This window comes from Panicum hallii, chromosome 3 (genome assembly GCF_002211085.1).
Source record: "Panicum hallii strain FIL2 chromosome 3, PHallii_v3.1, whole genome shotgun sequence".
Taxonomy (NCBI): Eukaryota; Viridiplantae; Streptophyta; class Magnoliopsida; order Poales; family Poaceae; genus Panicum; species Panicum hallii.
This window is the reverse complement of record NC_038044.1, coordinates 13524465-13551545: the sequence shown is the minus strand read 5'-3', so window position 1 is coordinate 13551545 and position 27081 is coordinate 13524465. Positions and strand designations below refer to the sequence as shown.

General features: G+C 53.3%; 2 protein-coding genes across 4 annotated transcripts; both read right to left on the bottom strand.

Annotated features, from left to right (window-relative positions):
* Positions 1-6578: 6578 nt before the first annotated feature.
* LOC112885238 (receptor-like protein 35) lies at positions 6579-8178 on the bottom strand. Its single transcript, XM_025950884.1, has 3 exons — positions 8071-8178; positions 7434-7902; positions 6579-7332 (listed from the first exon to the last, which is right to left on the bottom strand). The coding sequence occupies exons 1-3, from the start codon at positions 8176-8178 to the stop codon at positions 6809-6811; spliced, it is 1101 nt and encodes a 366-aa protein (XP_025806669.1). The 3' UTR covers positions 6579-6808.
* A 14508-nt stretch (positions 8179-22686) lies between these two features.
* Positions 22687-25995, bottom strand: LOC112887979 (auxin-responsive protein IAA18-like). 3 transcript variants are annotated; one of them, XM_025954285.1, is made up of 7 exons: positions 25550-25994; positions 24539-24903; positions 24276-24438; positions 23682-23944; positions 23398-23545; positions 23077-23140; positions 22687-22923 (listed from the first exon to the last, which is right to left on the bottom strand). In XM_025954285.1, the coding sequence occupies exons 2-7, from the start codon at positions 24891-24893 to the stop codon at positions 22888-22890; spliced, it is 1029 nt and encodes a 342-aa protein (XP_025810070.1). In that variant the 5' UTR covers positions 24894-24903; positions 25550-25994; the 3' UTR covers positions 22687-22887. The 3 variants fall into 3 exon arrangements, with proteins under 3 accessions (XP_025810070.1, XP_025810069.1, XP_025810068.1); XM_025954284.1 differs by having other exon boundaries at positions 23037-23140; positions 25550-25991; XM_025954283.1 differs by lacking the exon at positions 22687-22923 and having other exon boundaries at positions 22930-23140; positions 25550-25995.
* Positions 25996-27081: the final 1086 nt, after the last annotated feature.

Here is a 27081-nt window from a genome sequence, read left to right as displayed (position 1 = left end):
CCGGCTTCGCAGAGCTATACTGGCTTTCCACGGGAACAAAAAGGTCTCATCACTAGCTAGCGCCCGCTGTTCTCAGCGCACCTACCAACTCTGCGTCTCTGCCTTGTTCTCGATCGCAACTGAACTGACTGTACAGGCTGCCACGCCTTCTTGGCCTGTGAGCTACTGTATTTGGGGTCAAAATTTTCAGCATGGAACAGTCTCTGAACCATGTCTCTGTCTCTCTGATAACACTTATTATGCAGCAATGGCCACCACTGGTATGGTTTGCAGCAATACACACTAAATTTCTGCACCGCAGAAGCAAGTAAATGCGGTTTCACAGCGAATCCGACAATCCTGACCATTCTTTTGTTCTATCTTTCTGGAAAGCGACAAAGCGGTATGGAAATATGGTGCCAGTGCCAGTGCAAGTCCACACTGTCCATCCATTCCATGGACTGAAAAGTTAATTTGCTTCGAGAGACGAAGAGGAAGAGTACATCTCTCTCTCTCTCTCTCTCTCTCTCTCTCTCTCTCTCTCTCTCTCTCTCTCTCTCTCTCTCTCTCTCTCGTTAGATTGCAGAAGTGAAGAGACAGCCACCCGCACGCACGCACGACGGCGCGAGGCTACACAGAGGAGAGGTACGAGTACGTCCACGAATCGATCTGTCCACCTCAAGCGTCAAGCTGCCGTATTCTCTGGCGTCTAGAAGGATAGCGGACAGGATGTCGAGATGGGACGCACTTCGGATAAGGGACCATGGCTGAAAAAAAAAACAGACAGCTTCTAGAATGCAAACCTCTACTGAGTAATTCTGTAACGAACTGATTTCCGCGCAAACTGAGCTTTAAGCTTGTGCTTAGTCTCTGGTTTTAGTCCAAAGGTCTATGAAACATTGTCGCCATCTAGAAGCTTTGCAGTATAGCAACCTAACTGCAAAAGGAGAAAAACTAGAACACCGTAAGGAGTCATCAAAATTTGATATTAATATCATTGTGTGATTTTCACTCAGGACGTCAAGAGGCCGTCACCACCGCAGCAATTGATGACCTTTTGCCGCTAATTTTACATTTTTACCCAATATACTTTACTCTTTGTAAAAAAGGGGTCGTGGATAGCAGTCGAGCTTCGGAGGTCTACCGGGAGACTGAATGAGTAATCTGCCTCGAGAGAGAAGAAACTTCTCCCCTGAGCTGCACGGATCGCGACCCGCATGAGGGGTGGAGATAAATTGCAATTGCGGGACAGATGGGGATGTCTGGCGTCGCCGACGGCGTCTGGTTTTTCTACTCTTCCGACTTCGTATGAGAAAGGTGGAGACAGACAACGAGGCCTGGTGACTGAGACGGAGCCACTCAACAGGCTGCGACCATGGATGGATACGAAGATACAGCGTGGCAGACACCTTGTAGGATGGAGATCTTGTCCGAAAGCTGCAGGCACGATCGGGAATTCGGGTTACGCCCCGGCCTGTAGCCTCTAGGCTAAGCTCGGCGCAGGATCAGATTGCGAAATCCACTTCTGAGTTCTGACGACGGACGAGCAGTCCGACCTGCCGCCGCTGCAGCGGCTCCGTCGTCCACCACCACCACCAGAGAACGGGGCAGCAGCACAGAGACTCGTCCAACGGGGACCACACTGACTGCCCCAACAGTTTCCATCCATGGGCCCAATACAGAATCAAATGCTGATGATGCTTCTGGCCCACTGCTACTCTCCTGCTCTTACATAGGCACGGCCCGTTCCACGGCCACGGCCCACAGGTGTCACCCCGCCCGCACGCATGGCGCTGACCTCGACATGTTAGCGGCCGCGCCGGCCTCGCCACTCGGCGCCGTCGAGGCCGGCCGGCTGCCCACTCTCGCATCGCCGGTCGCACTGGCCGCTCACTGCCTGTTACCCGCCGGCGGAAGGTCTTTCGAGTCCCGGCCATCACGTCTCCCACAGCACCAGACAGGGCCTGGGGGATCCTCACACAGGGTTCGTGCGCCGCCCATGTCTTTTTCTCCCCCTCCGACGATCCGACTCCTCGACCCACCGCCGACCGGGAAGTGAACCAGAACAACCGCTGCGGTTGCCGCTCGTGCAGGAAGACTACAGACTGCTTGTGCAGCACGTGAGGCCGACTGGATTGAACCACACAGCAAACATAGGAGTAATGGCTCTGTTTCTATGAAGATGCCGAAGGGAATGATTAAAAAGCTGAAGTCATCGTTACAAAATGCTCATCTCCACACATGCAAGTTATTCGTTCATATTTCTATTATATTTTGAATTGTGGCATGGGGAATTTGTCATGCTACACAGCAAAGCCGAAGCCACGCCGCAGTGCAGCCCGCCTGATGGTGATTTGTCCACTCGCATTGTTTGGTCAGGTGGTAAGACTTGAGCTTGTTTGGTCAGGTATATGACTTGAGCAGAGGCCAAACCCAACTCAAATGTTGCCAAAAGAATGTCATTCAGGAAGCAGGTCGAAGAAGCATCTTGGAGTAGCTGGTCATCACTCCTCAGAACATCTTCAGAAATTCAGAAATGCTTGATGAACTCGCCACCCGCACGCACGCACGACAGCACGCAGAAGAATCGACCTCAACCTCAAGCGTTAAGCTGCGGTAGTCTATGGCGTCTAGTTTTCTTCTCTTTGGAGTCCAAAATATCTAGAAGGATAGCGGACAAGCTTCTTTGCGGATAAGGGGCCATGACGGAAAAATAGACATCTTCTAGAATGCAAACGTCTATTGAGTCTGAAGTGTACTATAATTCTGTAATGAACTGATTTCCGCGCAAACTGAGCTTTAAGCCTGTGCTTGTCTCTGGTTTTAGTCCAACGGTTTAAAAAACATTGTATGCCATCTAGAAGCTTTGCAGTGTAGCATACTAATTGCAAAAGGAGAAAAACAAGAACACCGAAGAGAGTCATCAAATTTTGATATTTATATCTTTGGGTGGTTTTCATTCAGGACTTCAAGAATCAAGAGGCTGTCATCACCGCAGCATTTGATGACTTTTTGCCGCGAATTTTGACCATATACTCTTAGCAAAAATGGCTCGTCGATAGCAGTCGAGCTTTTGCAAGTCTATCGGGAGGCTGAATAATCTGCCTCGAGAGAGAAGAAAGAAACTTCTCCCCTGCGCTACACAGATCGCGACCCGCGTGAGGGATGGAGACAAATTGCAACCTGGAGAACCATCGGCGGGACTGATTTTATCTGAATCTGGACCAACCAACCAACCAACGCTGTTTTTTTGATGCAATGTCTAGCTTATCAGATTTGTCAGGTTTTCATGTTCCAAGCATTCGTGCCTCTCAGAGAACAAATTGCTTTTAGCACCACAACTTTGCTTATGGTGTTGTAAAGTATTACTTTCGTTGCACTTACCTGAACTGTACTCCTTCCGACTCAAAAAAATACAACTCTCACTCCCGAGAAGTGAAACAATTTTAAGTTCGACCAAATTTATAAAAAAATACTAATATTTATATCTCCAAATAGATTTAATATGAAAATATATTATATGATTAATCTACTGATACTTATTTTGTAATATAAATGATAATACTATTTTATATAAATTTAATCAAATTTGAGTTGTTTGACTCATCGGGACGCGAAAGTTGCATTCTTTTTAGGATAGAGGGAGTGTATGCTTTGATTTTTTTCCCCCTTCACAATGAGCTAATTTGGTATCTTCCACTGAAGAGTTAGGTACTTTCAGTGAGTTCAAATTGTTCTCATCTCTTTCAGGAAGAGATATGCTCTCTACTTTTACAATTCATAGTCATATATCCATGTGGGCTGAGCTTGTTAGCAACCTAAAAAAAACTTTAAAATTGCCATAGAGAAGCACAATTTAGGATGTGTTTAGTATGGCTCCAACTCTAAAAATTCCATGGAGTTCTTGGAGCTGCTCATGCTCAGCTCCAGAAATTCTTAGAGCTAGAGTTGTAAATAAATCAAGGGTCATTCGCTAAGTAATTATACTTTTACTTTAGATTTAAAATAGAAATATAAAATATTTAATCTATTTTACAAACTTCAGCTTCAGTATAGATGCAGAGCTGGAGTCATACCAAATAGGCCCTTAGGCTATCTTCAGCGATATCCTCCAAATTCCATCCCCTATTTCCATCCTCCATATCAACTTTATTCCCTATGCCAAACCTAACTCCAACGATATCCTCTATTTGCATCCTCTGTACCCCACAATCTTATTTTTCTTTAATTTCTTCCAACGGCCGTTTCCACCGACCCGCCGCCCCCGCGCGCATCCTCCGCCCGCGCCTCCTCGCTCCTCCTCCGCCCGCGCCCCTCCGCCCGCGTCTCCTCGCTCCTCCTCTGCCCCGCCGCGCCTCCTCAGTCCGCCCCCTCCTCCTCCTCCTCCTCCGCCCGCCCGCGCCCCTCCTCCTCCTCCTCCTCCTCCTCCGCCCGCCCGCGCCCCTCCTCCTCCTCCTCCGCCTCCGCCCGCCGCCCCGCCGCCCGCGCCTGCCCCTCCGCCCCGCCGCGTCTCCGCCCGGGCCCCTCCTCCTCCTCCGCCCGCCCGCGCCCTCCTCCGCCTCCTCCGCCCGCCCGCGCCCCTCCTCCGCCTCCTCCGCCCGCCCCCCCTTCTCCTCCGCCCGCGCCGCCTCCTCCGCGCCGGCCCCTCCTCCGCGCCAGCCCCTCCGCCCGCGCCCCTCCTCCTCCTCCTCCGCCCGCCCGCGCCCCTCCTCCTCCGCCCGCCCGCGCCCCTCCTCCGCCTCCTCCGCCCGCCCGCGCCCCTCCTCCGCCCGCGCCGCCTCCTCCGCGCCGGCCCCTCCTCCGCGCCGGCCCCTCCGCCCGCCGCCCCTCCGCCCGCCCGCACCCCTCCTCCTCCTCCGCCCGCCCGCGCCCCGCCTCCTCCTCCTCCCGCCCGCGCCCCTCCGCCTCCTCCTCCGCCCGCCCGCGCCCCGCCTCCTCCTCCTCCGCCCGCCCCCCCTTCTCCTCCGCCCGCGCCGCCTCCTCCGCGCCGCCTCCTCCGCGCCGGCCCCTCCTCCACGCCGGCCCCTCCGCCCGCCGCCCCCCGCCCCTCCGCCTCCTCCTCCGCCCGCCCGCGCCCCTCCTCCTACTCCGCCCGCGCCCCTCCGCCGCCCGCCCCCGCCCCGCCTCCTCCTCCGCCGCCGCCCGCCCCCGCCCCTCCTCCTCCTCCTCCGCCCGCCGCCCCGCCGCCCCTCCGCCCGCCGCCCCGCCGCCCCTCCTCCCGCGCGAGCCGCCTCCCTTGGCCGGCCGTTTCCTCCCGCGCGCGCGCGGAAGGGGCGACAGGCATGGAGGACGCCGGTCGCCCCTTCGTCTGTGCGGGACGCAGAGGGACTCCTCCATTTTAGCGATCCTTTTAGCGGGTACCGCTGGAGCTTTACGGAAGCTACAGCATCCTCCGATTTAGAGAACCGGGCCTTTTACAGCACACCGGTGGAGATAGCCTTAATATCATTAATTTACAGGGAGTAAATATGATTAAAAGAAAGGATAGAAAAAAGTTAACACGAGTTAGATTCCGAGAGGGTAATGACAACCATATAGGATGGTGAGCATAAAGGAGAAGATTTTAGTTTGCTAGCTGTAATAGTAAACGTGTACACCCCGTCTATGGCACGTGATGGGGAAAAAGGTGCAATAGCTATAAGATAATATAGGTGCATGCATGCATGAATTTTTAGGAATTAGAAATTTCTATCGATTTCCAAAGAGAGGACCGCTTTCTTATCCCTCGTTGACTTCCTTCCATCTTGGTGGGCCCACGACGGTGGTGGGCCTATGAAGAGAATCAAATCAAAATCGAAATCACACTATTTATTGAGCTAAGAATCTGAAACCATATAGAATTAGCATTTGGCGAGTAAAATAAGGAAAGATTGAAATCCTTGACCGACACGTCCTACGTTTTTACTCTTCTAATTATAATAAAAATACAATTATAAAATGCTGACGTGTTGTACCTTAAATGCAGCTACACCTTACTAATTGCTAAAGAAATTTTCAGTAATAACCGCAGTGCATGATTACTGACACCCCCCTTTTAGTGAATGTGATTCAGCAATACGGATATTCGGTTCAGTAATTTCTAGTCAATTTATTCAGTAATTTAACTGCTGGACGTAGAATACTACACCTAGGGTGTCGAATTGTGTTACTGTTATAAAATATATATAATGTATAATATATCATATTTTATAAAACTACTGTACACTAATCAATATATTTATATGTTTATATGGCTTCCCCCTAGCAAAATACAGGTATATTTGCTAGTTGGAAAATAAAGTAAAAAATTAGGTACCGCGCTATTTGCAGGGCCCTAGTTAAGTATCATTTGACTCCTGTAGGATATATATTTAAGTAGTTAAGATTATGAAGTGTTTTACATTGTTTCATGAAATTAAAATGAACTGTTTAACAACTGCGCATCATATCCGCTTGGGACTTGGGAAGATGTGACTTCTTTTTTGCCCATGCTGGAAACGCCAGTACCCTTTGTTCTTTTGCAAGTTCACTTTATGCACAACCAGCTAGCCAAATATCCAAATTTTAACTGTTAGGCACGGTATGTACAATACGGGAGTCGCAAAATGGCTTCGGAAAAACACAACACAGCTTATGTTATACACGCACGATGTACAATAAGATTTAGACCAGAACAGTCAAGGGATTACCCCGGACAACAGGTTCCCCGTCAGGATCAGCTCCTGCAGCTGCGGCATCCCAGTGACAAGCTCTGCAGGTATACTGCCGGAGATCAAATTGTCCGCGATGTGGAACTTCCGGAGCCGAGCGGCTGCTACAGGAAGGGACCACTGAACCGGTTGTTATCCAATTATAGCGTCGTCAGGTTCCAGTACAGCTCCTTCGGCAGCGTTCCCGTAAGCTGTCCACTGTTCTGCATGAGCAGGGCAATGAGCTTCGTCTCTGTCCACAGCGCGGCCGGCACCTCGCCGGACAGCTCGTTGTCGCCGACCTGAAGCCAAATGAGAGTTCGGCATGTGGCAAGACTGTCTGGGATCGAACCATTCAAGCGGTTGCCCGAGGCGGTGAACACCCACAACTGGTGATGGTCGCAGATCCCCGCAGGTATTGGACCGGACAATTTGTTATCATCGACCTGAATATCCCTCAGCAACGGCGTCTGCTTCCCGAGCTCGGCCGGAAGCACTCCAGTGAGGTTATTGCTAAACAGCCACAATAATACCAAGGACGGTAGCCGGGCAATGCTCGGCGGTATCCCGCCGGTGAGATTGTTCTGTTGCAAGTTCAAGAGCTCTAGTTGCAGCAAGCTCCCGAAACTTTCTGGGATGGTTCCGATCAGTTGGTTCATCGACAGGTCAACCTGTACCAAACTTGCTGCAACTTTTGGAGGCTCCAGATCTCAGTTGGAATGCTTCCTGTGAATCCGTTCATCGACAGGTCGAGCCATTCCATCTCCGTCATCCGCGTGACGTAACTCGGGAATTCGCCGCCGAGGCTGCAGCTCGCCAGCCAGACGGTCGTCAGCTTCGTCAGGTTCATGAACGACTCCGGCAGCATACCGGCACCGAACAGATTACCCTCGAGCTTGATCGTCTGAAGGTTAACCAGCTCACCGAGCTCCGGCGGGATCGTACCAGTGAGCTTGTTTCCGTTGAGGGCGAGGTACGTCAGGTTCGTGAGTTTGGACAGCGCCGCCGGTATCGCGCCGGTGAAGTTGTTGTGGTCCAGGGCGAGGTAGGTGAGGCTGCCCCCGAGCCGGCCGATGTCGGCCGGGAGTTCCCCGGTGAGGCGGTTATGGGAGAGGTCGACGCGCGCGATGGCGGTGCAGTTGTAGAGGAACGCCGGGAAGCCGCCGCCGACGCTGGTATTGGAGAGGTCGAGCACCGTGAGGCCCGCGAGCCCGCCGATGTCGTCGGGTACGACGGCGCCCCGCCGCGTCGCAGGCTAAATTATCCACGAATCTCAATGACCAAGAAAAGAATTGGTAATTAGTGTGGAAAAGAGTCTAGAATGCCAGGAATCCAAAAGAACGTAGGTCCAGTTGCAGTGCGAGGCCCCGGCCGCGGCGCCCCACGCCCGCTTGATCCGGAGCAGCAGCCGCGCCTAGTCGGCCTGCTGCGCCACGGCGTGGGGCGGGAGGAGGCACGCCAACGCCAAGGCGAGCACCAGGGGCAGGGCGCGGAGGCAGGCGTGGCCGCGCGGGCGTGGCGCGGGCGCCATGGTCTCGGCGTGGCTTTTGGGGGGCTCTGGTTCCGCGGGGTTTCCCGCCGCCGCCGGCCGCACGTGCATTCAGTTTGCCTGGCTGGCGCGGCGGCGGCGGTGGCCAGCCATCGCGGCGAGAATCGTGCGCGTGAACCTTGAGCGTGCGCGCGGGCACGTTATCAGTATATCTTCAGCAGATTACTTGCTGGTACTTCCATATACCTCACATCTCTAAATTTGCCATGCAATGCAGTTTTACCTACGTCCGTAAACTTCCAAATCATCCATTTAATTCATAAATCATATTAAATGGTCCATCTCCTGTTCCAAACGTGCCACGCAAGCACCCAAAAACAATAGTCCATCCCATATTCTAAAACGTGCCATGCAAGCACCCAAAGCCAATATGGTATGCAGCTCCACGTTGGCAAACATTTGCAAAACCCCCTAAATTTGTCATTCTCCAATTTGATTCTCTCTCTTCTCTCCTCTTCTCCATGTTTTTCTTCTTCCTCGAGCAACTCAGCCAGCCAAGGGCTCCGCCGGCACTGGTCCGCCACCCACGTTGCTTCGCTGCCTGCTCCGCACTCAAGCATCGATCAACTCGTGCTCCACCAATTTGTCTTGCTCGTTTCTTCCCCGAAAAATCAGAGGAGCACGACAAGCAAGTTCATGTTCGTGCCTTCTCTCTCTCTCCGCTCTCTTCGCCCAGCAAAACAGGCAAGCCAAATCCACCGACAAGCGGGCTCTCTTCTCCAAGCAAAGCAGGCGCAGCTCCTCGAGGGGCTGCCGGGTGCCGGCTCCTCGCGGGATGAGGCCATGGCGCTCCCTTTTTCCCGTCACCGCGGCCAACCTGCCGCCACCGCTCCGCCCCGTCGTCGTCCGCCTCGCCGCCGGCGGTCCACGGCAGGGAGCGCCGGCCCGAGGCGATCGCGGCTCCGCGCGGTTGTGCCCGCAACCGCCCGCGTCCGTCCGGTCCCGCGCCAGCCGGCGAGCCTCGCGCCGCGCAGGCAACCGCTGCTCCGCTCGATTGTGGCCGCACCCGCCCACGCCCTTCCGGTCCCGCTCAGGCCGTCGCGTGTGCTGGCGCGTGCGTGTGGAGGACTTGGCATCGCGTGTGCTGTGGGAGAGCCGCATCTCCTGTTGCCGCCCGGACGCCGCCAATGCCTCCATGGCCGCCGAAATTGAATGCCTCTGCCGCCTCAAATTGACCTCCGCTGGCACAAAATCGAACTCCGCCACGGCCTCGCCATCCACGAGCACTACGGCGCCGGCAGCAGATGAGATGAACGTGGACGGTGGCGGGCAGCCGCGTCGAGGAGGTCGAGAAGCCGCTCGACCCCGCCCTCGCGCTCGCGTGCGCCGACGACCCCGCGCTTCACGGGCGAGGAGGCCGTCGCGCGCGAGCGCGTTGAAGCGCTCCTCCAGGCCGCCGGTCCCAGGCCACCAGCGCCGCCTCCGGCCTCCCGCACAGCCTGCTGGTCGGACGTCGCGGCGTAGCAGACGGAGAGGTAGAGGACGGAGAGGAAAGGATAGAGAGGATGCAGATTCAAGGATGACCCAAATCTACGGGGTCGCGAATGTTTACCATCGTGGCGTCACCTGCTATGGCACCTGAGCGTTAAATATTTGCATGGTGCATTTGGATATGAGATAGACCACTTAACGTAGTGTAGTGAGATAATTTGAGAGTTTGGAGATTTAAGATAAAACGGCGGGATAAGTTTAGGGATTTGAAGTGTAATTTAGTCTATTTTATACTACATCCATCTCAAATTATAATTCATTAGACCTTTTGTGTGTGTGTGTATTGTGTGTAAAATCTACCGGAGATGCTTTTTATAGCAGTGGGAACCGAGAGCACGCAGGGTGACGCCGAAACCTTTTGCGTTATCCCCGTTAATTATCCTTACGTCGACCCTTTAAAAGCTTTGCAGTATAGCACACTAACTGCAAAAGGAGAAAAACTAGAACAGCATAGAGAGTCATCAAATTTTGATACTTATATCATTGTGTGGTTCTCACTCACGACCTTAAGAGTTAAGAGGCCGTCGCCACCGCAGCATTTGATGACTTTTTCCCGCTAAGTTTACCCAATATACTCTTTACAGATCTACCGGGAGACTGAATGAATAATCCACCTCGATAGAGAAGAAACTTCTCCCCTGGGCTGGGTTGCACAGATCGCGATCCGTACGAGGGGTGGAGACAAATTGCAACCCCGCAGCGGACGTGGATGTCGGACGTCGCCGGCGGCGTCTGGTCTTCTACTCTTTGGACTTCGTATGAGAGGGGGGGAACGGACAACGAGACGTATAGCGTCTGAGGCGGAGCCACTCGTCAGACTGCGACCATGGATGGATACGAAGGCCTCTTACACCTAGTTACTAGCTTCAAGTCATTCCACCTCAACATGAGAGGGTAAAAAAGACGACTACTCCAATAATTTTTAATCCTTGATTGGCGTGCCAAGACAGCAACCGCAGAGCAGCAGTAGCACCACATAGACCACAAACTCCACCATTACTCGGTTGCCGTGCTACCGGCTAGCGAGAGTTTTCTCGCTAGTGAAATGATCTTTTATGGTTTTCTGTCCTATGTGGCACTCTGGGCTGGCGATATCGCCGTCCGTTGAGCACGACGAAAGATACAGACACCTTGTAGGATGGAGATCTTGTCCGAAAGTTGCAGGCACCCGCAGAGATAAAGTAAATTTGTTCTCTATAAGGATAAGAATGTCCACGTCTCATCTATAGGTACCACAGTAGACAGTGCATCCAACAATCTATCTTTTGCCACAGTTCACTATGTTTTGCGGGACCCTACCCACATGCTCCTTCCTCCACCTCCGCGCGTCCCAGGCCGCGCCGACGGCCAAGCGTTTTGCCTCCGCCCGCAGCAGAGCCTGCTCGCGCGTCTGCCGTCCATGTATCAGGCCGCGCCGGCGGCCACACGGTCGACCCTCCGCCATGCCGCGAAGCCGGTGGGGCCGCGAGGGCGCGGCAGAGCGGCGTCGCAGTCCTCCTCCCCTGCGGTGGCCTCACCGTGCTCGTCTCTGTTGACCCAAACGGCCTTGCGCCCCGCCTCCGTCCGTGCTGGCTGCCGGAGCTCGTGCCAACGGCCTGCGGCCGTGGTTGCCATCCGCAGTCCGCTGCGGCTGCAGACAAGCTTGCCCCGTCCACGGTCAAGACTCGAGGGAGACGGAGCGGAAGAAAGAGAGAAGCCAGGAGCGGTGACGAGCACGTGGGTGGGACGTCCGTGATATCGGCTCTCGCTACCTCAAGCGACGTTTTCTTTCTCTCTCCTATTCTCTCTCCGACGTGGACTGTTATCGACACAATATAACGACCTGTTGGCCATGCTCTAATGCCCCGGCCTCTCTCCAGGCAAAGCTCGGCGCAGGATCAGGTTGCGAAACCCACCTCTGACCGTCTGACGACTGACGAGCTGTCCGACCTGCCGCCGCTGCAGAGAGAGGAAGGGGTAGGCCTCCCAGACAGACTCGTCCAACGGACCTCTCATCAATACGGATGCATCATGATGGACCACACTGTGCCACAACCCCAACAGTTTCCATCCATCGGCCCAATACAGAAGCAAATGCTGACGATGCTTCTGGCCCACTACTCTCCTGATCTTTACATAGACACGGCCCGTTGCACTCCAGTAAAAATAAAGCAGCCACGACTACGGCCCATAAGTGTCACCCTGCCGCGCCCTCTCTCCTCACACCGTCGGCCGCACTCGCCCACGGCCTGTTTACCCGCGGGCGGCAGGTCTTTCGAATCCCGGTCTTCGCGTCTCCCACAGCACCAGACAGACAGGCCACAGGCCTCGGGCGCTCCTCACACAGAGGGGTTCGTGCGCCGCCAATGTCTTTTCTCCCCCTCCGACGATCCGACTCCTCGACCCACCGCCGACGCCCCTCGCCTTATTTACTCCAGGTCGGTCTTGCTGCTCAGACGGATGGGACGGCGGGCTAGCGATACTCCTAGTGTGGCCGTTCCGGCGTGGGGTGGGGAGGCCAGCCGGCCACCGATCGGCCGGAACCGGGAGGTGAACCAGAACAGCCGCCGCTGTTGCCGCTCGTGGAGGCCGATTGGATTGAACCACACAGCATTGGGTCCCGTTTGGCACCGAGAGGTGTTCGAACAGTTGGTGTTCCTCCTTCACTTAGCGCGGTCAGAAAACGATTTGGAAATAGTGAATGGCCTGGGACCTTCTGCATTTCTGGCAATCGAGTATGTTCCTATGAGCAATTCCTTATTGACAAGAACAGTCATTTGTAAACCTCAACGTCAATGCGCTGTTGGCGCAGTGTATATGCTATCAATTTGTTCAGGCATAATCTCATCTAGCGTCAGAGAAGTGGCCTGAACCATCTTACTGCAGACCGCACTGTAGTACTGTACATCAATACCCCTGACGCCTTCTGTTTGCAGGCTAGGAAGATGTAGCAAAGTATGCATTAGATTAACAGTAGAAGCAAGAGTGGTTCCATCTGCGGATTGTATGCCATGATATATTAACAATTGTCTTGTTCTTGTTAGTCTCTTCCTTCAGATGCTGACCTTATAGCTCAATTTTCACTTTCATTGAGCTGAGAGGATGACACTCAAGTTGGGAAAGTTTTCTGGATTTTTCTTCATTCACACTCAAAATGCCATGCCTTCCAACGGAAGGGGTGGCCACATATATATACAGCAGGCTGCTGGGCAGCAAACGAAGCCAATAATGCTAGTCTAACACTAGTCTAACTGCTGTCCTAGAGAGGACACTAACTGTTGTCCTACAGTCCAAGATGTCTGCAGTCCAAGATGCTAAGGACTACAAGATGCTAACTGCTGCTATGCTGTCCTACAGTCCAAGATGCCTGCAGTCCAAGACGCTAAGGACTACAAGATGCTAACTGCTGTTAAGGACCACAAAGACCAGCAGCAAGGACTTATCCATCATTCTCCCCCTAAGTCTTGTGCGTCGTCTTGTGGGAAGATTGGACCATCTTGTAGGAAGATTGGACCATCCCAGTCCTGGAGCAAAGCTCAAGGAACTTGATCCTCCCAAGGGGCTTGGTGAGCAGATCCGCAAGCTGATCCTTGGTGTTGATGTAGCTCGCCTTGATGCTTCCTTCCTCCAAGCAACCTCGGATGAAGTGATACCTCACCCGGATGTGTTTGCTCCGTTCGTGGAAAACGGGGTTCTTCGCCAAGGCCAGAGCGGACTTGCTGTCCACCCTGAGCTCCACTGCTCCAGTGTCTCTGCCGAGTAGATCACCAAGCAGTCGAGCGAGCTAGAGCGCCTGAGTCGACGCGGTGGAGGCCGCTATGTACTCGGCCTCGCAGCTGGACAAGGCCACCACCTGCTGCTTGACCGACTGCCAGCTAACGAGGCACTTGCCGAGGAGGAAGAGGATCCCGCTCGTGCTCTTGCTGGTGTCGATGTCGCCGGCGTGGTCGCTGTCGCTGTACCCGATGAAGTGTGTCGCTCCAAGGCACCTCGGGTAGTGGAGACCATGGTCGAGAGTCCCTGCAACATAGCGAATGATCCTCTTCATGGCCTGCTGGTGCTCCGTCGTCGGTCGCTGCATGAACCGACTGATGTAGCCGACGGAGAACGCCAAGTCCGGCCGTGTGTGGGCGAGGTAGCGGAGGCTCCCCACAAGACGCCGGTACTGAGTAGCGTCTACCTCCTCCGCCGTGCTGTCGCAGCTCAGCTTCAGCCTTTCCTCCATCGGAGTAAGAGCTGGGTTGCAGTCGATGAGCCCAGCGAGCTCGACGACGCGCTTGGCGTAGGCGGTCTGTCGAAGTGTGATCCCGGAGTCATCCTGGTGCACCTCGATCCCCAGGTAGAAGGAGAGAGGCCCCAGGTCGCTCATCTGGAAGGTGGCCTTCATCTCCTCCTTGAACGCCGCCACCTCCACATTCTTGGTGCCGGTGATCACCAAGTCGTCGACGTAGACACCCACCAACAGGGCATTGCCTCCTTTGCCCCGCCGGTAGATGGCCGCCTCGTGCGGGCTTTGCTCGAAGCCCATCCCCTTGAGCATGGAATCCAGCTTGGCGTTCCACGCCCTCGGGGCCTGCCACAAGCCATAGAGGGCCTTGCGCAGACGTAGCGCCTTACCCTCCTTGCCGGGGATCGCAAACCCCGGCGGCTGATGCACGTAGACCTCCTCCTTCAAGTCGCCGTTGAGAAACGCCGACTTGACGTCCATGTGATGGACACGCCAGCCCTCCTGGGCAGCTAGCGCAAGGAGGAGTCGCACGGACTCCATCCGTGCTACGGGAGCGAAGGCATCGTCGAAGTCGACGCCCTCCTGCTGCACGAAACCTCGTGCCACCAGGCGGGCTTTGTGCTTGACGATGGTGCCGGCCTCATCCCTCTTTAGCTTGAACACCCACTTAAGGGTGATCGCATGGTGACCGCGAGGGAGATCAGCAAGCTCCCAAGTGCGGTTCTTCTCAATCGCGTCCATCTCCGACTGCATCGTGGCACGCCATGCCGCGTGTCCCTCGGCCTCTGCGAAAGATCGAGGCTCGCCATCGTCGCATGCGAGGTGCAACTGTGCCTCCAGGTCGTGAGGCACCAGTCCCGGCACCGGCTGATCACCGAGAAGGTCCTCCATCGTACGATACCGCAACGGCTCGCCGTCATGGTACGCATCGACGCGCTCCTCGTCGTGAGAGAGCGGAGTAGCGAATTCCACCGGACTGTGCTCAGCACGAGCAGGTGTCAAAGTAGACGGGCCCGGAGGAGTGGCTATCGGTACTGGAGATCGCGGCGTCGCCGGCTGTGGTGGTGCAGCCGAGGAACTCGGCGCAGCCGGAGTCGTAGCTGAAGGGCATGGTGCCGTCGGTGTGGCGGGCGCCAGCGTCGGTGGAGGCTCGAGGACTGGGGTAGGCACGCTCGGCGAAGAAGAGCTGTCTACTCCCCCAGCTCCCTCGAAGTGGACGTACTCGACGGTGAAGTCGTCGTACATCGGAGCCGAGCCGTCGTCCACCGCCTTGTCCCACGCCCATCCTCGCCCTTCGTCGAACACAACGTCGCACGCTGTGCGCACACGCTGTGTCTCCGGGTCGAGAATGCGGTAGGCTTTCGAACCCTCCGCGTAGCCGATGAACACTCCCGGAGTGCTCCTGTCGTCGAGCTTGCCGATGGGGCCAAGCTCCTTGGCGAATGCGAGGCAGCCGAAGACCCGCAGGTGGGAGACCACCGGCTTACGCCCATGCCAAGCCTCATACGGCGTCATGCCGTCGAGTGCCTTGGTGGGCGAGCGGTTGAGGATGTAGACGGCCGTCACCACCGCCTCTCCCCAGAAGACGGCCGGCATGCCCCTCTGCTTGAGGAGGGCCCGGGCCATCCCCACCACCGTCTGGTTGCGCCGCTCGACGACGCCATTCTGCTGCGGGCTGTACGGCGCAGAGTAGTGGCGCTGGATGCCCTCATCCGCGCAGTACGCCGTGAACTCGGCCGCCGTGAACTCACCGCCATTGTCGGTACGCAGCACGCGCAACTTGGGGCCGCTCTCCGTCTCTGCAGCAGCCTGAGCACGCCTGATGGCGTCCGCAGCCTCTCCCTTGCTGCCGAGGATCATCACCCACATGAAGCGGGAGAGGTTGTCGACGAGCAGCAGGAAGTAGCGCCGTCCTCCTGGTGTGACCGGTGTCACCGGGCCACACAAGTCCCCGTGTACGAGCTCGAGCCGCTCCTTGGCTCGGAAGCTCGCCTGCTGGGGGAAGGAGTGCCGCCTCTGCTTCATCAGCACGCAAACGTCGCAGAGGTGCTCCACGTGGTCGAGGCACGGGAGGCCTCGCACCATCTCCTTGGCGCCGAGCCGCTTCAGGGCCTCAAAGTGGAGGTGCCCAAAGCGCTCGTGCCATTGCCATGCCTCGTCGTCCCTGTGAGCTGCAAGACAAAGAGGCTGGGCCACCCTGACATGGAGGATGTAGAGGCGATTCTTCCCTCGAACCACCCTGGCGAGAAGCTGGCGACGGTGGTCCCAGATGCGAAGGACCCCGCTGTCGATCACCACGCGGGAGCCGCTCTCATCGAGCTGCCCAAGGCTGATGATGGAGTTTCACAGCGCCGGGATGTAGTAGACTCCGGTGAGCATCCGGTGCTCTCCGAACTTGGCGGTGAGGATCACGGAGCCCACGCCCTTGATCTCCACAGCGGAGGAGTCCCCGAACCTGACGGAGCCACCTACGTCGACGTCCAGGTCGGAGAAGAACTCCCGCCGCCCGGTCATGTGGTGCGTGGCGCCGGAGTCGAGGTACCAGCCATCGACCCTATCGTCATCACAGCTGTCGCCGAGGAGGACTCGGGCACGCGGCTCGTCGAGGTGGAGTAGAGCGGTGGCAGGCGGTGCTGCCGGATGCGGCCCCATGTCCCCGTGGAGTAGGAACAGTGCCGGCTCATCATCCGGCTGGGCCTCCGCGACGTAGGCTTGAACCCCACGCCTCCGCTGCGGGCAGTCCCTGGCCCAGTGGCCGGGCCTGCCACAGTTGTGGCAGGCGTCGTCTCGTGCCGCCTTGGGCCTGTCAGCGGTGCCGCCTTGAGCATCTCCGCGGGCGCCACCCTCGGTGCGCCCTCGTGCCCCGGCTTGGGCACCTCCGCGCCCCTTTCGCGGCTTGCCGCGCTTGCAGCCACCAGTCGAGGGAGAGGGGTCCCCCCCCTCCTGTCACCGCGCCGAGCCTCCCACTGCTCCTGAGTGAGGTGGAGCTTCCCACCGATGGAGATGCCTCTTGAGGGAGGCTGTGGCTCGTCGCTGTCGACGACCTTGAGGCGACCTATCACCTCCTCGATCATCATGGTGGAGAGGTCCAGCAAAGACTCGATTGAGCGAGCGGTCTGCCTGTACCTCTCGGGGACGCAGCGGAAGAGCTTCTCGACGGCTCTCTCCTCATCGTAGGTGTCGTCGCCGAACTGCACCACCTTCTGCAGCAGAGTGTTGAGACGAAGGGTGAAGTCATCAACATCCTCACCTGGCTTGAAGGCTAGGTTCTCCCACTCCTTGCGAAGTGCCTGGAGAGTGGTCTTGCGGGCGCGATCGCTGCCGATACGTGCCGCAGCGATAGAGTCCCAGGCCTCCTTGGCAGTTTGCTTCTTGGAAAGCGTGAACTGCATCTCGGGCGGGGCTGCTATAATGAGAGCATCCAGCGCCCGTCGATCCGCATCGTAGTCGATATCGTCATACCGGACTGCCTCCCACATATGCCGCACCTGGAGCTTCACCTCCATAACCGCGGCCCACTCGACGTAGTTGGTCTTGGTGAGGGTGGGCCACCCACCGCCGGGACCGACGTCCCTGACCACCGCCTGGAGGCCGTGGTAGCCGGGTGAAAGCATCTAGGCCCCTAATTCGTGTTTTGGTAATTAATGACAACGGTTTGTGGATTAACAATTCTTTTTGAGAAAATGAGTATAGGTTGATCCACGGATGAATGAGAGTTATTTGCGAACGTGTGGATCTTTGGAGACGATGAGAAAAGTTTGGGATCAAGGCAAAGGTATAAAATAGGGTCCTTTGAATTTTACCGGTCACAAGGTGCTTAGTGGATGATAAGTGACCGGATTTGTTGGATAGATAGCCGTACTATCAAGAGGGGTCATGTACTCGTGCTTGACAGGTCTCTAGTGCCATTTTGCTCAAAATATCTAAGTGCATGCATAAGGGCTAACTTCGTTTTGTCGGATTTTGAAAAAGAACAAGTTTGAGAGCTGACTGCTCAAAAGCGGACGGTCCGCACCATGGGCGCGGACGGTCCGCTACCGTTACTGATGGATAGTGGGAGTGTCTTGTGGCCGGCGGACGGTCCGGCCACCCGGGGCGGACGGTCCAGCCACCTTGGGCGGACGGTCCGCCACTCTAACTCTCTTGGTTCCAGAAGAGGGTGTTCTCTGGTCTGTCTTGTGGCCTGGTCCGCGGACGGTCCGCCTCTGGGGGGCGGACGGTCCGCTGGACTCGCGATATGTTGAACCAGAAACCTTGCAGTCTCTGTCTGTTTTTCTAGAATGAACCGCGGACGGTCCGCTCCTTGCGCGCGGACGGTCCGCTGGCTGATTTAAGGATTGTTCCAGAGACTGCCATGTCTCTGGAGTGGTGGAACTCCTAACCGCGGACGGTCCGCTGGTTAGTCGGCGGACGGTCCGCCAGGGCTGTAACGGCTAGTTCTGACACGCATTTAATGCACGTTGACTCTCTGGCTTATAACGGCGGACGGTCCGGTTTTTGAAACCGGACGGTCCGCGATCTCGCAGAAAAGACTGTAACGGCTAGTTTTTGATGGGATGTCTATATATACCCAATGCCCGGCCTTTGGGTCTCTCTCTTGGCCATTTGGACTGCATTCTTGACTCTCTAGAGCTAAGACATCCCTCTCTCTCACACACTTGCTGAGGATTTGCATTTTTGAGAGTGAGAGTGCTTCCTAGTGCATTGCATCAAGGGGTTGAGCTTTGTGGCACTACGGAATCTTCAAGCAAGGTTTATTGGCTTGTTACTCTTGGGAGTTGCCGCTCCCTAGACGGCTTGGAGAAGGTGATTTCGTGGAGCTTCTTGAAGGAGATTGTTGAGAAGCCCCGATTTCGGTTGTGAGAGGTTTTGTGCTCACCTCACCGGAGTGGTGAAGAGCAACTCTAGTGAAATCGAGGTGTGGAGTGGTTCCTTGTTTCTAGCCGGCTCAAGATCAAGAGGTTCTTGATAGAGGAGCGGTTAATTCTTGGAATCCACCTCAACGTGGATTAGGGGTGACCGGCAAGTCATCGACACCACGGGATAAATTTGTGTGTCAAGCTTGGTTATCTCTCTTGCTCATTTTTATCTTTGTTTTACCTTGAGCAATTTAATTTATTAGAGCTTGAATTGTATCTTGTCACCCTAGGTTGCAAACCTTTTAGAGATAGTAGTAGCATGACATAGGACTCTCTTGTGTTACTAATTAAATTTTCTCTAGCGTTGTGAGTTTTAGTTTTAAACCGCCTATTCACCCCCCCTCTAGTCGGTGTTCTTGATCCTACACCGGGGGCGCCGCCACGCGCATCCCAGCCAGGAGCGCCGCCACCAGAGGCGCCGCCTCCGCCGCCGGGCGCGCGGTCCCCTGGACCGCCGCCGGGCGCGCCGGCCTCCGGGCCGCCGCCGTGGGGGTGGGCTGCTGCCCACCGCGCGGTCCGCTGCCGCGCCCTCTCCCTTGCCAACCCCTCAAGGTCCCCGTCGGCGGTGGTGTCACCGGCGATGGAGCCGCTGAGGCTGCCGCGCAAGGTCTCAACCTCGACCTCCGCCGCACGCGCTGCATCCTCCGCCTCCGCTGCTTCCACCTCCGCCCGGGCAGCTGCCAGCTCCGCTGCAGCCAGCCTGGCCGCCCTCGCCGCTGCTGCAGCGGCTTGAGCCGTCGCTCGACTGCGCTCCTCTGCCACGGCGAGCTCGGCGTCTTGCTGGCGCCGTGCGCTCGAGGTGACCGAGCGCTGAGACGTGCGTCGGACATGGCGCGCCTCCAAGGGGTTGCTGCGTGGAGAGGGGGAAGGGAACGGGAGAGAAGAGGCAGCCGGAGCTGCTGCTGCTGTTGCAGCGGCTGGTGCAGCAGCTGCTGCTGCTGCACTAGCTGCTGGTGGTGGCTGCGCTGCTACAGCGGCTTCGGAAGGGAAGGAGCAAGAGATATCCAACCTACAGGAAAGTATGGCTCTGATACCAGATGTTAGTAACTCAATTTTCACTCTCATTGAGCTGAGAGGATGACACTCAAGTTGGGGAAGTTTTCCGGGGTTTTCTTCATTCACACTCACAATGCCATGCCTTCCAACGGGAGGGGTGGCCACATATATATATAGCAGGCTGCTGGGCAGCAAACGAAGCCAATAATGCTAGTCTAACACTAGTCTAACTGCTGTCCTAGAGAGAACACTAACTGCTGTCTTACAGTCCAAGATGCTAAGGACTACAAGATGCTAACTGCTGTTATGCTGTCCTATAGTCCAAGATGCCTGCAGTCCAAGATGCTAAGGACTGCTAGCTGCTGCTAAGGACCACAAAGACCAGCAGCAAGGACTTATCCATCAGTTCCCTCTAGCTGCATGATGCTTTCATGTGTCGAAATTTGTCCCACTGGATAATTTGGAACTAAAATGTTAAGACAAGGAAGTCAGTTGAGTTGTCAATTTCCATTACCTGTACGATCTGATAGACCATTAGCTGGTCACTGTTATAGTATTGGAAGACAGGTTCCACTTGGCTAGAGAGTTCAGGAAATGAGGATAAGCCGCCAGTAGTACAAGTGACAGACATTTTATTTGTTCTTCCGAAGAACATTAAAAATATCAAATGAAAATATTCCACATTTTGGTTGTTGCACGTGTAAAGCGTGGATCTCTTCATCTCTCTCTGCCTGTTATCGAACAAACAGAGATAAGGATTAATCCTTATCCATTGTTCTGTGTGGTCTATGTCTTATTTTAACTGGGCCACCTGGCAAAATAGGGGGCACAATCTGCACCTAGCGAGGCTATTCTTTGGTGCAATGCCTAACTTATCAGATTTGTCAAGTCTGCATGTTTCTAGCATTCGTACATCTCAGAGAACAGAGCTGCTTAGCGCCACGCATTTGCTTATCGTGCTGTAAAGTTTTTTCTTTGGTTGCACTTACCTGAACTGTCTATGCTTTGATTTTATCCGTTCACAATGCGCCAACTTGGTGGCTGTCATTGAGCAGTTATTTTCAGTGAGTCCAAATGCTATCTACTCTCTTTCTGGAAAAGAGATGCTCTCTATTTTTGCCATTCATAGTTATCTATCTGTCTTGTAAAGGTTCCTGGTTGTGATCTTAAATCAATGTCTAGGGTGGTTTTAATACACACTCCCCACAGCCATTAATTCTGATGAATTACGCAATGTAAGTATCACATGAGGATTAGTGCATGATATATTGGAGTATACTACTAGCTGAGATATGAAAGTGTTTTGCATTGTCCGCAATTTGCTTATGACCATGTATTTTACTGGATGCTGGATATGCAGACCGCTCTTATTTTTTCTTGCACTTTCATGTATAACCTCTATGCATAGATTGTGATTGTTAAGCATAATATCTTCATCCTTGGAGTCTTACTACAGTCTAAATGGCTGCAGAAAAGCAGGGACCAGTTATGTCTTTTGAGGCATTAGCTACCTATATGCTAGGACAATGGTGATGAATAAACAATATGCGCTGGTACGGATATGGATCCTATGATTAGACATTGATGATGAAGAACTATGCATGCTTGTATGGCTCCAATGATTAGACTAGGTATGTTCAACCTTTTTTCAGAAAAACAAAGAACCGTTTGACGAAGCTGAATTGTTCATTTGAATTTTGATCATATCCTTTATGCTGATGTGACGATCACGATTAAGTGCTCATCTTTTCCATTTACGGTGTCATTTAAGAAACCTTTTCTTTAGGTTGTTGCATTTGCAGTCTCCAGTAGCATGTTCACCTAGCATCTCAATCCACCACAGTACATGTGTATTTGTCTGATAAGTTGTTTTCAAGAGTAGAATACTGGAACACGATAGTGCAGGCAGGAGACCAGACTGATACTAATACTTACAGTAGTATCTATATGGAAAAGCCAAGGATTGGGCAACTGGCATGCTTAATTTTTGTAAGTACTCATGCCGCTTTCACCTGCTCCAATGCAATGTTCTTGCAAAGGCAATATAGCTTTTAGCCTAGCAACTAAAATACGCACTGGTGACATATTAGCACACAGCACGGGGGGATACGGATGTATGGGAAGGAGACACAACAAAAGGAGGTAAAGATTCTTTCGTAATCCACCCCGTCTCTTCCTCTTTTCCGCCATTCGGTATTCAGAAGTGGTCCAATGACAGGGACCTTTCATTTGTCCCCAATTCCAAGGCTGGAAGCATGGCAGTGAATATTTCCATCTGCAGCAGGAAAAGAAATGGTTGTTTTTTGGTCTGTTGTCCTATGCTTTATGTATAACTTATTACAGTTCTAATCTCTGTCTTAAAAGGCACTAACTATTCTTGATTACCTGCAGATGGAGCTTCTGATTATAAACCAGCTAGCTGTTGATGAATAGTGGTGTTTCAACAGTGAAAATGAGTACCAGAGTTGCTGCCTGGACGTATGGGTTTTTCTGCTTTTTTATTGTACAAATTACGGGTATACCTCATACTCTCGCAGATCTTAACTGTAAAATGTTGGAATCAGGTCAAAGCATTCCTCATGGTGCTTGTGGCAAATACTTTGACCTGAAAACATTGCGTTGAATTTTCTAATGCTGAATTGGTATGACGAGAGTCGGTGAATGGTGACTCTACAACCCTAGCATTTGGAAACTCAACACAATGTTTGCTCCTCCATTGCTGATGAGCTATCAGCTTTCCATGGTTGTATATGCTTGTTTTCTTGGTTAGCATGCTCAGTATTGTGATTTGAACATTACGTATGCCTTTTTTCATCTCAGCGTAGTTAGTTGAAAGTTGTCGCATCACAGTAAAACTAAAAACACATTTTTTTCAGCTTTAGCAATCCTACTAGATCATGTTGCATAGCTATATCTGAAATAGCAAGGAAAATTACAAAATATGCAGTGCACTTAGGCATCTGTAATATGCTAACATTTATCTTATTAGATATCTCTACAAGCGAAAAAGAGTCATCTGAAGGAAGCCGGTGATTGAAACAGCTTGCATGATCCAATGGCAGGACGACTGGCCTCATATTAATGATCTGCTGCCCTCCCAGAGGTAGTTTTAATCTGTAAAAAAAGGGAAAAAACATGAATGAGTGGGAAACCTGGGATTTATGTCACATGCAAAAAATTCAGTTTATACAAATTTCACCAGAGATGAAGTTTTTGAATTTCCATACCAGGGAAACCAAAGACAGCTTGAATCTGCACTATACTTACAATGCCATGGGGAAGCTCTGAACTTTTCATAACCCTCAGCCTCTTAGCCGTAGAAACAAATACACTGCAGGAATTAAAAAACAATTTAATTAAGATAGTACACAGGCATGCTTCTGAATTGGCCTTCTCAAATTTTGACAAAATTCTAAAATAAGTAGAAATGTAAATATGGCACAGTAAGCAAGAAAATTTGATTGTAACTGAAGGTGATAAAAAAATGTGTGCATTATAGTGTTCCTTATGCTTAAGAAACTTACAGAAAACTAGTAGGTGTGGGGATTGTGATATACATAGAAAGAGAAAGGAACAGGGAAGGCTTACTTCCATGGTAGGTCCCCAACTGGTGTCCTGCTCCCTCCATCGTCTTCATAAACTAAAGTGTATTCGCCATTTCCATCCAATAACCCAGAAAATAGTTTCTCTTCCGTTCCTTGTTCTCCACTTCGAGTACAGTCTAAGTCCTTCTGAGCTGCAGGACCAAAATCATATTCTTCAGAAATAAAAGATGATGTCTCTGATTGGTTCTATTTAGATACTCAAGCATTCGTCTTTATAAAACAAATTGACCGAGTATTAGTTTCTGTGTTCTGTTGTTTAATTTTTACCTTCAAGAAAGCCAGAAAACAACTCTTGGACGGCAGATGACAGCTTCTGAAAGTTGTCGTATGCTGCGAGGTCTATTTTCCTTCCAATGGGGATGCCGTCCATGTTTATTTTGACAAGCGGGCTCCTCTTGCAGGTGAGCTTCGCCTTGTCACCAGCTTCATCATTTTGCCGGTCAGGGGATTGCTTAGATGAACTGCCATTTGTGAGGTTTCTCCTGATGGCCCGGACTGGAGGCCAACCGACCACTGGAAGAACAGCACCTCTACATTGAATCAGACCACCAGTGAGTTTCAGTAACTCTCAAATTTTTTCCTTTAAAACTAAACTATTTCATGAGATCAACAAACTAATTAAATATTTGAATCATGTAGCTGCATCCCTAATTATGCGACGTTAGTTTCCTGAACTGCTTTGCTTTCATAATTGATCCAGAAAGCCAGGATCAGCAAGTAAAGCTGAAGCAGACAGGAACGTTTTACTACGTAATCCTTTCCCAAGATCACGCATATGCCATGACAAAAATAAACAAGCATAGCTTCCATAGCTGAGAGCACAAAAAGACGGGAAAGCCAGTAAAACAAGCCTGTCCTCACCTCCCCTGGTGGAGATTGCTGCTGCTGCGCACAGGCCCAGCAGCCGAGTCATGCGACGACGACGGGGGGCAGCACCCTTTCTTCCTCTCACCTGCCACGTTTTCATCTGCCAATGCTAACTCGTTCCCACACCCTTGCCTGTCCTGGTGCCTCTGATTACAACCTTCAAAAAACACAGAAAAAAAGCTGTCAGAAACAAAACGAGATTGCAGCTTTCTGAACTAATAAACGGCTGCATGTTTCAATTTCCTTTGTACACTTACCTTCTGCCTTGGCACCAACGGTGGCCAAGAATCCTCTCTTTGCCCCTGTGGTAGTAGCAGTGCTAGTGGCGAGCCTCGAATGTGATGGGAAGCAACCAAGGGAGAGTGCCGTGCAGCTCTCCTGTCCTTGCTGCATCTTCTCTCTGGGGCCGGCTGGTCTCTCCTCCTCTTGGACACCAGGGAGGCCGAGCTTCAGCTCCAGCTTCGTGTCCTCCTCGGCTTCAGAGCATGCGGTGGTTCTTGACGATCTCCCTCCATCTGCTGCCTCCCTAACCACCTTCCATTCTCCCTCGCCTCGGATGAGGTTTAGCAGTTGAGGAGTGGAAGGAGCTCTCCCTCCGGAGCCTTCCTCCATGGCACTTGATCTAGGAGAGGCACAGGAGGAAAACAGACCTTTAATTTGCCTATAAATATGTGGATGGTGGTGGTGTGTAGCCAGGGCTTTAGAGCCAGCAATCTTGAAGGCTTCAAACAGCAATCAAACCCTACCCTGCCTATGATAGCATTTGACGGGGAGTTGGGAGGAGTACAAGTAAGCTGCTACTTGAAAAATTGAGTCTCGCACTCAACTTGGGACGGAGAAAGTACGAAACAAACGTGCGGTATATGCAACTCCAAGGTCAAAGTGAACGCGAGCCGGGAAGAGAAAAGCTGGGAAAAGACACGACTCGTGCTGTCACCAAATCAAATCACGTCAAAGGCATTTCTGGGAGCTCATCCTATCCGGCGAGGAGACAGCAAAACCCTCTCGAGCTGGCCTGGCGTCGAACAAACAAAGCCAGTCTTCTACAGCGCAAGCGTGTCCTTGGAGTAGGTGCTCAAGCTAGCAGAGGAAAGGATCAGCACAAGGTCACTTCAGACACCCCATCGAGACGCACCCCATCGAGACTCTAGCATCAGTCCTTGAGATCGATTCAGACGAGGGTGGTTTCTCTAGTTCATACATAGGTCTTCTCGAACGGAATCGTACGGCAAGAGAATTCAGCAGAGAGCGAGGAGCCAAGAACTCACCTGCTGAGGCAGGCAATCGACCAGCTGCAGTCACCTGGCCAGACCAGAGCTACCTAAAGAACTCGAGAACCCTGATGAGGTGAGGTGGGGTGAGGCGAGGCCGTGAGAGAGGCGCTACCGGCTAGCCAGCTGAAGCAAGCAAGTAGGCTGTTATCTGTGGCGGAGCTGCAGCCTGAGCCTGGCCTCTTTTTTGTACCAGACCACCAGCATGGTGCCTGCCCCGAGCCGGCGCCGTTCTTTTTTTTTTCTCTGGCCTAAATTTCTATAACCCCCTAGCTACATCCCTGTAGCCTGTATCTCTCTCTCCTTTCAGCCCTGCACTTTAGCGCCCATCTGTTCTCGGCAAGCACTCATCGCACACACGGCTGCTGCCTTGCTGGTGTTCTATCACAGGTTCAGAGGCGACGGCGACGGCAGCGGCGTCGTCCTCTTTCGGCGTTGCGTGCGCGCGTGGGGTGGATGATTGGGGTTGGGGGGTTGTGGAGGCGAGGCCGCGAGGGGCCCCCGGCCGGCCAGGGCCAGGCGAGCCGCGCCGCGCCGGAGGGAGCGACGCTTATCCGGGCGAGCGCGGGTGAGGTGATGTGATCGATGGGATGGATGCTGGTGGCTGCGGCGTAGTTGGTGTCGGGCGACGGGCTTGGTGATTTGGTGTGGGTTGGGGGGTGATGCAATGGTTCGCACTGGCTCGCTTCAGCGATCGGCAGCCGGGGGGCCACTGCCGGCGTTGCTGTTGGACTGTGCAATTTGTGTGCCAATGGTTGGTGACCCATGCTGCTGAAGAATATGTTCGTGCTGGGCTATATACGGTTCCTTCAATTATGCAAGAAAGGGCCATGCGGCAGAACATAACAGAACAGATCTGCAAACACCTTTTTTATTTCGTCGAAACTGTGTTTTTTTGTTGGGGAAATTATTAGTCCTCCTAACTTTTTTTTAGATCAACAGGCACCACGGCCCTGCACCATTCCATTGAACAAAGCAAAACGTTTTTAGTTTACAGCAATGTGTTCTCACAAAAGGGTCACTACGGTACAGGTAATGGCTGCCGACAGGAGCCACAAACTCTACCACCCGCCACAGCATAGCAGTCCACAAAAACAAGTTCAAAGACAAGATGAAGGACACATGCAGTCAGCAACGGACCACACCACATAACAGCAAGCGATGTGTCTTCTTTGCTAGGCGTTGAGCCAGGCTGCTCCTATCTTGATCTTCTTCGTGGACCGGCGATCTCCAAAGGGGTCGTTAGGATCACCTTCAAGAAGCTGCACCGGTAGCCCGCTCTTTCCCAGAGGTCCTCCTTGAGCATAGCATCCATGAAGTCATACACTTCAGATTGTCCTCAGAACCACCTTTATGTCCCGCCAGTCCTGTTTACGAAAAATCATATTGTTTCTAGTTAGCTATAAGCTCGAACACACTCCAGCAGAGATAATATTGACAAGGGCAAACTTTTTATCGCAGGTCCATTTACTGGCAATCTTACTATTACTAATTGGAGGCTCCTTTTCAAGCCTCTACGTGAAGCCACC

What these genes read in the sequence shown, in the direction of transcription:
- LOC112887979 (XM_025954283.1), bottom strand. Translation starts at nt 24,893, where the DNA reads ATGGAGGAAGGCTCCGGAGGGAGAGCTCCTTCCACTCCTCAACTGCTA. An exon ending in CGTTGGTGCCAAGGCAGAAG is followed by an intron (nt 24,439 to 24,538) that starts GTAAGTGTACAA and finishes TGTTTTTTGAAG; the next exon opens with GTTGTAATCAGAGGCACCAG. An exon ending in GTTTTCTGGCTTTCTTGAAG is followed by an intron (nt 23,546 to 23,681) that starts GTAAAAATTAAA and finishes TTGGTCCTGCAG; the next exon opens with CTCAGAAGGACTTAGACTGT.
- LOC112885238 (XM_025950884.1), bottom strand. Translation starts at nt 8,178, where the DNA reads ATGGCGCCCGCGCCACGCCCGCGCGGCCACGCCTGCCTCCGCGCCCTG. An exon ending in CCCACGCCGTGGCGCAGCAG is followed by an intron (nt 7,903 to 8,070) that starts GCCGACTAGGCG and finishes TGGATAATTTAG; the next exon opens with CCTGCGACGCGGCGGGGCGC. An exon ending in CCTCGGCGGCGAATTCCCGA is followed by an intron (nt 7,333 to 7,433) that starts GTTACGTCACGC and finishes CAAAAGTTGCAG; the next exon opens with CAAGTTTGGTACAGGTTGAC.